The sequence below is a fragment of the Marmota marmota genome, unplaced genomic scaffold (genome assembly GCF_001458135.2).
Source record: "Marmota marmota marmota unplaced genomic scaffold, marMar, whole genome shotgun sequence".
Lineage (NCBI taxonomy): Eukaryota > Metazoa > Chordata > Mammalia > Rodentia > Sciuridae > Marmota > Marmota marmota.
Genome location: NW_026000173.1, coordinates 379,680 through 392,434, shown reverse-complemented (window position 1 = coordinate 392,434; position 12,755 = coordinate 379,680). Strand labels below are relative to the sequence as shown.

The window sequence follows — 12,755 nt, the reverse complement described above, 5'->3', positions numbered from 1 at the left end:
ATTATGGCTTTCAGGAGTTCTCAAGGTAACCAGTAGCAAAATGAATAGAGATTCATGATGGAACTGATTATGAACAGCAGGGGAATACAGAGATCACAGAGGAGCACTATCTGAAAATAAATTTTAAACTTTTGCTTCCCCACCATGCTAAAGGAAGGTGGCTCTGAACATGGGCAGGCTGTATTCAGGAGATTTGTATCAATGATAACCTTAGAATGTAGTACAAAAAGCTGCCTTATCAGTCAAACATGATGATATGAACACAATGTGAACAAGTGTTGCTCAGGTGGTTGGCTAATAAGAGGTTACACTTGCATGTAGAAGCTCACAAATTTCAGTTTTGCTGTTGAATTTATAGAATGAAGTTCTCAGAAAAGATTTCTTTAATTGCTTGATTCCTCTTTTCCTTTCCTTCCTATTTCTTTTGAGTAACCACTTTTGTTATATTTTTTAGCTATATTTACTATGACAGCTGAAATTCTCATCTGGTTGTCAGGAAGATTGGACCTCTGTGGCCCAGTGGTTTCACATGTTTTCAATCTTAGGGGTATGTGTATATTTATTACTTCTGCTTTCATCTAGTTAAGTGGTAGAACAATTTACTCTCAGGCTGGATTCTCATTTGTAATATGTTTTAAGAAAAATATTGCATGGGATTTCTGAAAAAAAAGCAGAAGGTTTCTTCTCAAGATGGCTTTGGGAACATATTATGCTGAAGTGAATTTCAAAAATGAATTGAAGTCCTCAGGCACCAACTCAAATTCTCCTGCAGGTAAAAATCATTTTCCAGTGGTCAAAGTTAATTATGAGGTGAAAGATGAAGAGACAGTTAATAAGCAGGCCAGAGGTAATGTTAGTTGCTGTTATATCTGAGTGATCATGTCTGGGACACCCAGGAATCTCTAGGATTGTGCTGCCTGTAGATAGGAATTAAGGTGTTGTAAAGTTGCAAATGGGAAAGAAAACGTCCATAATATTTTCTTTACTATTATCATTTACTATTAACAGACATTGAATTCTATTGTATATCCTTTAAGATATGAATATGTAGAAATGTGTGTACCTATATTTCCAGAACTGAAAGAATATAATACTGAATTTTTCCTCCTCATCATTGACAATATACATAATTTTTTTTTGAGAAAAAGAAAAAAAGCTTATTACTTTGCTAGCAAAGGAGAAACACAGGGGATTCCTGTTCCAGAGGCCATGTAATAAGAATTGTAATGCATTCTGTCGTCATACATAAATAAAAATAAATAAATGAATAAATTAAGATAATATACATAATTTGAAGGAAAGTGTTTCTCCTATTTAGTGCTTTTATCTGAATGGAATGTGTCCCCACTGACCCCCTCATCTTTGGTGGTGACCAATTTTAGGTTTTATGTATCCTAAGCAAAAGCTTGAAGGTATGCCCTGTGTCCAGAAAATGGTTTTTAACCATGAAATAGTGGCTAAAGAGGTTGACTTTATTCTAAAAATATTAAACTTGGTTAGAAAGATTTATCTTTTATAGTTTACTTATAAATGGATGCAATCTGAAATATTATTTAAATATGTAATAAATAATAAGCAACCATAATTAAAATATTAATAAAGAAATTATGGTGAAAATATGTTCATGATACAGTATAAAAGAAAATAATGAATCAGAAATCAGTAAATATGTGTCAATGAAATGGAAAAATGCACATATATGTTGTAAACACTTCAAAAATTGCTGAAGAGACATGTGCCAAAAAATTAACAATAGTTATTTTCAATGATAGAAATTTTTGTTTTTGGGTATTTTATAATGTTTTTGTAATAAACATTTATTTTTTAAATTTCCATTTTCATGTTATTTCAAATATTCACAGTATTAGTGATTGTGGTTTATAGAAGAAAATTTAAAGTAATAAGGGGAGAAAGTTTCCTTTTTTTTTCACTGTGACCAAAATACCTGATAAGAACAACTTACAGAAGAAAGCTTTATTTGGGATCAACATTTCAGAGGTCAGTCTTTGGTGAGTCAGCTCCATCACTCTGGCTCTAAAGTGAGGCAGTACATCATGGTGGAAGGGCATGGCAGAGTAGAGTTGTTCAGCTGATGGCAGCCAGAGGATCATGGAGGTTTCCACTGAGATTTCAAAGGAAGACTTGAGTGTTCAGACAAAGTGAAGCTGTGTTGGAATCCCTTCAGGATTTCCTTGAGAGGGGACACATGAAGCTGTGAAGGGGAAGCTGAAGCTGGAATGGAGATCTCAGGGATTAAGATATGCCAGTAGTGTGGAATGTCTGCTGAGGAAAGCTGTTGGCTGTAGAGGGAGTCAGCCTAAGAAAGCGACCATGTGAATTACAACCAGCAAGGAAATTTAGGTGGTGCTGCAGAAGCCCTTTGAAGATTACATCTCACCACAATATTCCCCAGATTCTGGACATGGAGTTACAGAAACTAATATCTGCCTGACTGAGTTTCACTTGCTTTGGTTCCATCCCTTCCTCTATATCATTATTCCTCCTTTTTGGAATGGGAAAATTTACTTTATGTCATTGTATATTGGAAGTATATAACTTTTGATTTTTACAGAGGCTCAAAACACAGTGTTTGTCTTGAGTCACAGAGGAGACTTTGGATGTGTACTGGAACTTTGAAAATTATGGGGACTCTTGGAGATGGACTAAATGTATTTTTCATTTTTTTTTTTTTGTGAGGTGGATGTGATGTTTTGAGGGCCAGGAGTAAAATGTTATGGCTTGATTATGAGATGTGCTCCAAAAAGTTTATGTGGCAATTCATAAATGTTAAAGAGATAAAACAGTTATGAGACCCATAACCTAGCTGGTGGATTAATGTATTTGATGGATTAATAATTAGAATGGATTGCTGGTTGGTAATTAGGTGGGGTGTGGCTGAAGAAATTCGGTCACAGGGGCATGCCTTTTGATTATATACTTTTTATTTCAATATTTTTATGGATTAATTATAATTCTACACAACAGTGGGATTCACTGTTACATATTCATACATGTACATGATATAACAATATAATTTGATCAACATCATTCCTCAAGGGATTATATTTTTCCCCTGGATCCTTGGTTGTTCTTTCTGCTTCCTGGCTATCTTGAGCTGAACAGCATTCCTCCACTACACTCTTCTTCCATGATGTTCTGCCTCACTTCAGGCCCAGAGTAATGGAGAAGATGGACCATGGACTGACACCTCTGAAACCACAAACCCAAAATAAAATTTTTCTACTATAAGTTGTTCTGGTAAGATATTTTGATCACAGTGACAAAAACCAACTCACATAGAGGAGGAACTGGAAATAAGGATAGAACTTATTACTGATGAGGATAGAATTTATTACTGATGAATTAATTTGATTTATTCTTCAGATCCCAGGGAAAACACCATTCCTCTCCAGAGTAATTTTGGTTTTTCCAAGCTTCTTCTTGCCTTGTTGCTGATACTTTTCCTGCTGAAGGAAATCTTATTGTCTGTCTCTTTTATCAGTAAGTATGCCAACTAAGTCAGTCAGCAATGCCTGCTTTTCATGAATAGAAGCTACTCATTAGAAATTGACATTTCACAATGATCCAGACCTTTGAAAAATAAATTTTTGGGGAGTTGAGTGGGTGGATAGAGTTCCTGAGAATTCACTGGGAATTTTGCTTTTGGAAAAACAATGGGATTCATCTTCATTGAGAGAATTTGAAAAGTAGATATATGTGTATGTGTTGGTTTACAGAATGAAATCTATGAGCCATCAGTTCTATATTAGATTCTTTGTATGGACACATCTATAATTCCTTAATTGTATTTATAAGGCTAGCCTTATTTGACTTCACAGACATTTATATTTTGGGATGAGCAGGTGAACATGCAGAAGATGTCAAGAAATGTTCCAGGAAGAGTTCTCCAGTGAATTTCCTTCTAATAATTTCTGTCTTGGTCAATACTGTGATAACTAATTTAACAAATAAGTAGATTTATGCATATCTTGTATTTCAGAGTTTATCAAGTTTTCAAAAGTCATAAATGTCAGCATATATTAAGATACATGTTTTATTCATTAATTTGGTAATTTGATAAGTAACAATGGCCATACATATTGTTTGCTAGGCGCCTTGTTAGAGAATCCAGAAATAGCCACAGCCACTGGTGTCAAGACATTAATAGAATAGTCAAAATAACCAGTGATTACAACAGTAGATGGGAAGTGTTGTTCAGGTAAGAAATAAGCACAGGAGGCTGAGATAGGTTTGCTGAAGGAGGAGACATCTATGACTGTGTGTATCAAAAATAACATAGACATATTATAGTATCAAAGATTTGGGGGAAATATAAACATGGCATATAGTACTATGTGAAAAACTATGAAATGAATCTGGTTGTGGCAGTCATAAACAGAACTCAGATCATGAAGAATGTCATGTACCATTATAAAAAAATTTTGATATTTTATAAAATATCCTTTGCTCCTTAATAAAGAAGTCTAAAACAGTGGCTTGAAACAGCTATTTATTTAGCTCATGCATCTGTGGCTTGGCAATTTAGACTGGTCTTATTGGGAGTTTCCATTGGTCCTGACTGAACTCAGTCATGCATATGCTGTTAGGAACCAATCACAGGCAACGTGGCTTTTGAGGAAGAGCATGTCAGCTGGAATGAAAGGGGCAATAACCACATTTCTCTCATTACTCATCAGGATAGCCTGGGTTTGTTCACATGGCCACTGGCAGATTTCCAAGAAAGAGGGAAAAAGAAAACCAAGCACAATGAAGTTTCAATTTCGATTTAGCATGGTTACTTTTGCATATTCTTTTGGCCAAATGGAATCTTAAAGTCAGCTTATATTCTAGTGGTGAAGAAACAGACCCCACTTGTTGATTGTAGAACATGAAAAGTCACATTGGGAAGGGGTGTGAGTATAGGGCGGATGGAATATTGATGCCCATCTTGCAGTGAGTCAGTCCTGGCCAGCCATTGTGGAATTCTGGGGAAGGAATTGACATAGTCAAATTTAACTTTGGGGATATGCTTTTACTGAGGTGTGAAAATGGATTTATGAGGACAAGAGTGAAGGTAAGGAGAGGTGTTATTTCCTGGAAAATGGATTGATGTAGACAGCATTGCGTTAAGTGAGATAAACCAGAGTCAGAAAATCACTGGTTGTATGTCTTTTCTCATATATGATAATTTGGGAGCAAAAAGAGAAAAAGGGGTGAGCACTCATGAAAATTGAAGAAAGAGTAGTAGAGGAAGGGGACAGGGTGAGGGAAGAGAGGAGAGAAATTGGAAGTACTAGGAATGAAATTGACCAAATAATATTATGAGCACATGTGATTATGTAACAGTGCATCCTATTATTATGTATAATTATAATGCACCAAACAGATGCTAATTCATAATCCCATTTGAAACATTGAGAGCATCATTTAAGGAGGGTGGTGCTATTGAAGAAATAGAAGAAAGGTAGCTTTGAATGGTAAAGAAGATATAATGAAGGAGGCCAAAGCTTGATGATACTGGGGATTAAAGGACCCAGAGAAGTTAAGTGTGAATATATATTTTGATCTTGTAAACTCAGCAGTGAAGAATTATTCAAAGAGGTAGGCAATATAGGATGCATAGCAGGTTTTTTTAGAAAGATGATTATTTACATTTTGGGGAAAATGTGTCAAACCACAAATGTACATGTCCAGTGGCAGGCATATTTGCTTGGATTTTAGAAAAGAGGTCTGGCGTTTTGGAAGTCCTTCACATAATGACAGCAAGTCCCAGCATGGGAATATACGCTATCACTCCAGAAGAGCACATTAAGCAAGAAGTAGGGATTAGGATAGAACTCTTGGAAATGCTACATTTTTTAAAAAGTTGAATGGAGGAAGAGAGCTGATGGACGAGGATAAGAAGCAGCAGCAAGAAAGCGGAGGTGGGAACAGGTAGAGCACTGCACCAAGAGCTACAGAGGAAAACCCAGGGTGAATGATAGCAAGAAGGTCATTAGAAGACGACTAATAAGTGCTCCTAGAAAATTACTGATGATCCATTTCAAGGATTGTTTTAATAAATTGATGAAAGCCAAAGCCAGAATATAGTGGGTCAAGGAACAAATAGGAGGTTAGAAGGAAAGAGGAAATTTAATTTCTTGCAGTAATTTCTCCCAGGGTCTTGCATATGCTAGGCAAGTGCTGTAATACTGAGATACCACTGTAACTCAGAAAATTCAATTTCTAGGGGGAGGTGTGAATTAGTTCTCAAATGGGAGAGACCTGGTGCACTGAGGAGTTAGAATCAATTGTGATGAAGAGAGTTAAAAGACAAAAGAGATGAAGAACAATTTTCTCTTGATCAGTCTTGGGGTTTTTGAAAAACATTTTTTTTCTGTTCTTTAAGATAAACCAGAGTTGCTTAAAATTAGCAAATTCTTCCTTCCCCCAAAGTCCCAGGTGGTGTACTTCCTTAAATAACTTCCACTTCCTTCCTACAATATTTAGCTTTTGTTGGCATCTTAGGTTAAGTATTGAAGAACACTGTGGACAAGATCCTTTAGGTCCCATTATGATGGAACTGTCATGTCCTCTTTCAACTCTTCATCTTTTAGCTCTTCCTGAGAGATACCTAATCATTTAAAAGTAGTAGGATCATTATTCCATTGACTGTGGGGTCAAGGGGAAACTTTTCCTGTCATGCTCTGTCCTATCAGGTAATCAGACATTTGTGGATTTTGTTTCTGTGTAGAATGCAAGAAAGTAATGTATGGAGCAGTAACCTAATGCTACTGGCAAAATGATTGATTTATATTCTATTTTACAGCTTTCTTTCTAAAAAATTCTCAGCTGCTCAAAGAAAAAAACTATGAAAGTTCTACAAAAGAAATGATTCATACAAATTTGGAGTGTGTAAAAATCAATTCAACCATGAAAGGTAAAACTTAATGTGCATAGAATTCAATTACTGTAGTAGGTAATGATCCCAAATCAGAATTTATGATTACCAGGGAGATCACAATAAGAAGTGGAATCTCATGATTGTTCTAAGCTACAAATGTATTATATAATTCATAGGGTCTAAAATTCTTGTTTGTGAATTCAAAGTTGTTCATGTGAAGCTTAATTGTGAAACATGATATACTGGTGTTGCATTTATTCAGCCTGTTTTTTTCTGAAGTTTCTGTGCAGTGCAGCTCCTTTTCTCACATGTCAGTTAAAAAAATTGATGACAATAATGATAATGGCTATATTATTGTGAGATTGAATTATTTATATTAATATATGTTATTTAAAGACCTTATTTCCATTTACAAAAACATAAGCATATGATATTGAAAGATCCAGTTTTAATTCCATCCTGCACACAGTGACCACTGTGTAATTAAGAGTATTTGCTACAAATAATGAATCAATATTAACATATTATCACTAATTAAATTTACAATATTTTTGGTACTGGGAATTAAACACAGGGTTTCACACATGCTAGACAAGTCTATCACTGAGCCACCTTCATATCCCACAGTTCTTGATTTTTTTCGTAAGTTTTCAACTATTGTTCTTTTTTCTGTACTAAAGTCCCATGCAGCCTGTGAAATTACATTTAATTGTCATGTCTCTTATTTGCTGTGATAGTTTTTCAGACCTTCCATGTTTATGATGACACTGACAATTTTGGGGAATACTGTTCTATATATTGTAGGCTGTCTCTCTATTAAAAGTTGAAGTTTTCTAATGGTTAGATTGGGATTATTTGTTTTTTGGGAGGAAGGTCATAGATGTTAAATGCTATTTTCATCACATTATTTCAAGAGTATATATTATCAAAACAATTTTTAATAATTGATGCTGAACTTAAAGCTACTTTTCCGTCTTCCATTTCCACACTGTACTGTTTGTAAAGAAGTTACTATGCATAGCTCACACTTTAAGATTGAGGAGTTATTCTTGACCATTAGGATGGAGTACGTAGGGTTGTCTGGAGGAACAGATGCAATATGTATATGACAATTTAGTTTAAGGATTTGGCTTTTGCAATTATGGAGGCTTGAAAAGTCTAAAATTTGATCTGGGTAAACAGCAGGGTGGAGACTCAGGAAAAGTAGCAGTTTGAGAACAATGACAATCTGTTGCAGGACCAGGAAGAGCAAATGTTGCAGATGAAGTCTAAAGGCAAGTTTGCTGGAAAATTCTCTCTTGCCTGTGGGGGGCATTCTTTTGTTCCATTAAGATCTTCAACTGATGGGATGAGATCTACTCACATTTGGAAGGCAAACTTCTTTACTAAAATTTCACAAATTAAAATGTGATTCTCATTCAAAAATATCCTTGAAGCAATACCCAGAATGCTTGATAAAACTAGTATATAAAATTAGCCATCAAGAAGTATCTATATAATTTATTTGGAATTCTTAGGCATTTGAGGTTTGTCTTTTCTATTCCATTTATTAATTTATTCTATCATTTACATCTGCATGCACTCATGTCTATTTACTTTATATTTCAGATTGTAATCCATTGCCACTTCATTTATCTTGTTATTCTAACTTTGACTACTGGGTGGTCTTTCTGTTGGCTCTTGTGGCCTTTGTCATTTGCCATCAATATGTTTTTTGTTTGTTTTTGTATTTTACTTTCTGTAACTACAAAATGCTCTAGACTCATGTTGTCTGTTTTCTGTCCCTATCTAGAATTAACCATTTCTATGAAGAGCCCTGATTCCTTTTATTGAAGAATAATATCCTAGAAATTTTGATATGTTGTATTTTTATTTTCATTCATTCAATGTATTTTTTAAAGTTATCTTTGACACATCTTTAACTCATGGGTTATTTATATGTATTATTTAGTTTCAAGTGTTTGGAGATTTTCTGTTTTCTTTCTTTCATTGATTTCTAGTTTGCTCTCATTGTTGTTGAATTACACTATATGATTTTAATGATTTTAAATTTCTTGAAGTATGTTCTGTATCTCAGTATGTGGTCTATCTTGTCATAGGCTCCATAGGCACTTGTAAAGAATTGGTAGTCTGTTGGTGAGTAGACTCTTCTAAGAATGTTGATTGGATTCTGTAGGTTGATAAAGTTTTTGTTCTTCAACGGTTTTCTAATTTTCTGCCTGGATTTCTTTAATTTTATTAATCTATTTTCAACTTTTCTTTCCACTTGTGTGAATTCTTACTTCATATTTTTTGCAAACCTGTTGTTTGGTATATTCACATTTGAAATCATGATAAATGAAGTTCTGTTTATTGTTTTTATTATTTTTCTGGTGTTTGGTTGGAAAATTCTGGTTGTTTGTCCCTCCCAATTCACTTATTTCTCTGTTACCTCCATTCTGATGTTAAGTCCTATACTGACATCTTAAAATGTGATTATATTTTTCAATGATAAAATTTCTGTAGTTTTTTTATATCTCTGTTTCTTTGTTGAGTCTGCTGTTTTAAAACTTTGCTTGAAGAATGTTTGCTCCTTCTTATTAGAGCATCTTTATTATGGCTGCTTTAAAAATCTTTGTTACATAATTCTAACATTTTTGTTTTCATGATTTTTTACATCAGTCGATTATCAGTTTTTATTACATTTGAGAACTTCCTGGTTTTTGGTGTAAAGAGCTATCTTTTGCTGAACCTTGGACATTTTTGTATTGAGTTTTCAGAGGTGGGGTCTTATTTAAAATATTATTATGTTTTTGCTGGCTTTTCCTGATACCACTTCAGCAGGAGAAATGTTCCCTGACACATGAATACCTGATGAAGGCAGACTTGGCTCTTTGTTACAACTGGATGAAGATAGGATAACGGTGCTCATGTGGTCTCCTTTGGTCCTTAATTTTAATAATAAACGCACTTTAAAAATAGATTTTTGTATGTTGCACTTATATTTCCTTCTTCCCGATAAAGGAAAAGTCTGGAGCTGTTGCCCAAAGAATTGGAAGTCATTTAGTTCCAGTTGCTACTTTATTTCTTCTAAACAAAGATCTTGGAAGGACAGTCAGGAGAACTGCTCTACAATGGAGGCTCATCTGGTGGTGATCAACAGCAAGGAAGAGCAGGTACTTTCTAAGAGACAATGGAGTCATGAGCCTGTCTGATTTTTGTACATATCCTTGCTAAGAAGGAATATTGGTGCTGTGACAGATGACTTTCCATAAGACAGATAGGAGAGGCTTCCTCAGCCTTCACATTCCACACCTTGTACCTTCTTCAATGTAACTAACCTAACTTGAAAGAAATTGTGGAATTAAAAATAATACCTGGGGCTTTAGTGAAAGGATGAAAATAGCAGCTTGTTCTTTCAATATGTATATGTTTTATAAATTATTAACTGTTTAACAGAGAGGGGTATTAAGTTGAATAGGGAAATAAAGTGAAATCAAGAGTCACAGCAATCAGGAATGAAATTTAAGAATCAGTGAAAAATAATTAAATTTGTAAGAATTTAATTGTGCACATATTTGAAGAATGCTCCTTTAGTAACAAAAGTGGGGAAATGAGTCTGAGATAGGAATTCATTATGATTATGGATAGGAATTGCTTCCATAGTTAATGAAAATATGATACTTCTCTGCTTAGCTGAGAAAACCTGTATTTCTGGGAACCCCATCTGGCTATTCCTTCTTTCCCCCCTCATTTCTATATAAAGATCTCTGTGGAAACATCACACTATAACCTTTAATATGTATAATAGTTATGTGTTAATCAAAAGATTTTTGCTACATTTTAAAAAATTGGTCCATTACATTTGTACACATTGATGGGATTTTTTCTTTACTAAATTATTTATTTATTCTAATTAGTTATACATGATGGCAGAATGCAATTCATTTTATATTACACATATAGAACACAAATTTTCAAGCCACTGGTTGTACACAAAGTATTTCTACACCATTCGTGTCTTCATACATGTACTTAGGGTAATAATGTCTAACTCATTACACCGTCATTTCTACCCCCTTTCATGGTCCCTTTTCCTCCTTCCCCTTTTCCCTCTCTAAAGTTACTCCACCCCCCCACCATTGCCATTATAAGTCAGCATTCTCATATTAAAGAAAACACTCGGCCTTTGGTTTTTAGGGATTGGTTTACTTCACTGAGCATGATATTCTCCAACTCCATCCATTTACCTGCAAATGCCATGATTTTATTTTCTTTTAATGCTGAATAATGTTCCATTGTGTATGCATATACGTTATCTACTGAAGGGCATCTGGGTTGGTTTCACAGTTCAGCTATTGTGAATTGTGCTGCTATAAACATTGATATGGCTGTGTCCCTGTAGTATAGTGTTTTTAAGTCCTTTGGGTATAAACCGAGGAGTGGGATAGCTGGGTTAAATGGTAGTTCCATTCTCAATTTCTCAAGGAATCTCCATACTGCTTTACAGATTGACTGCACCAATTTGCAGTCCCACCAGCAATGTATAAGTCTGCCTTTTTCACCCACATCCTCGCCAACAATGTTGTTGTTTGTATTCTTGATAGCTGCCATTCGGACTGGAGTGAGATAAAATCTTAGTTTTGATTTGCCTTTCTCTAATTGCTAGAGATGTTGAGCATTTTTTTCATATGTTTGTTGATTGATTGTGTATCCTCTTTGAGAAGTGACTGTTCATTTCCTTGGTCCCTTTACTGATTGGGTTATTTGTTTTTTTTTTTTTTTGGTGTTCAGCTTTTTGAGTTCTTTATGTACCCTAGATATTTGTGATCTACCTGAAATGCTTATAGTAAAAATTTGCTCCCATTCTGTTTTCTCTCTATTCACCTCACTGAATGTTTCTTTTGCTAAGAAGAAGCTTTCTAGTTTTAATCCATCCTATTTATTGATTCTTGGTTTTAATTCTTGGGCTATAGAAGTCTTATTAAGGAAGTTGGGGCCTAATCTGCCATTATGGAGGTTTGGGCCTACTTTTCTTCCATGCACAAGGTCTCTGGTTTAATTCCTAGGTCCTTGATCTATTTTGAGTTGTGGTTTGTGTGTTGTGAGAGAAAGGAGAACTAACACCAATACTTCTCAAACTATTTTATGAAATAGAAAAAGAAAGAACACTTCCAAACACATCATATGAGGCCAATATCACCCTGATTCCAAAAGCAGACAAAGACACATCAAAGAAAGAATACTTCAGACCAATATCTCTAATGAGTATATATGTAAAAATCCTCAATAAAATTCTGAAAAATCAGATACAAAATATATCAAAAGATTTGTGCACCATGATCGAGTAGGGGTCATCCCAGGGATGTAAGGTTGGTTCAACATTCGGAAATCGATAAATGTAATTCATCACATCAATAGATTCAAAGTTAAAAATCATATGATCTTCTCAATATATGCAGAGAAAGAATTTGATAAAATAGAGCATCCTTTCATGTTCAAAACCCTAGAAAAACTAGGGCTAAGAGGACCATTCCTCAACATTGCAAAGGCTATTTATGTTAAGCCACAGGACAACATCATTCTAAATTAAAAAAAAAATTGAAAGCATTCCCTCTGAAATATGGAACAAGGCAGGGATGACCTTTTTCTTTTTTTTTAAATTTTATTTATTTTTTTATTTTTATTTATTTTAATTTTTTATTGTTGGTTGTTCAAAACATTACATAGTTCTTGATATATCATATTTCACACTTTGATTCAAGTGGGTTATGACCTCCCATTTTTACCCCGTATACAGATTGCAGAATCACATCAGTTACACATCCATTGATTTACATATTGCCATACTAGTGTCTGTTGTGTTCTGCTGCCTTTCCTATCCTCTACTATC

The 12,755-nt window shown here is 34.5% G+C and overlaps 1 protein-coding gene across 1 annotated transcript in view; it reads left to right on the top strand.

The window, feature by feature from the left end:
• The first annotated feature begins 364 nt into the window (after nucleotides 1–364).
• LOC107159922 (C-type lectin domain family 4 member A-like) overlaps nucleotides 365–12,755 on the top strand; it is an 18,128-nt gene continuing 5,737 nt past the window's right edge. Inside the window, exons 1-4 of the mRNA XM_015506570.2 lie at nucleotides 365–772; nucleotides 3,385–3,501; nucleotides 6,809–6,919; nucleotides 9,887–10,038. Coding sequence (XP_015362056.1) covers nucleotides 691–772; nucleotides 3,385–3,501; nucleotides 6,809–6,919; nucleotides 9,887–10,038 — 462 coding nt within the window. The 5' untranslated portion in view covers nucleotides 365–690. The remainder of the gene's footprint in view (nucleotides 773–3,384; nucleotides 3,502–6,808; nucleotides 6,920–9,886; nucleotides 10,039–12,755) is intronic.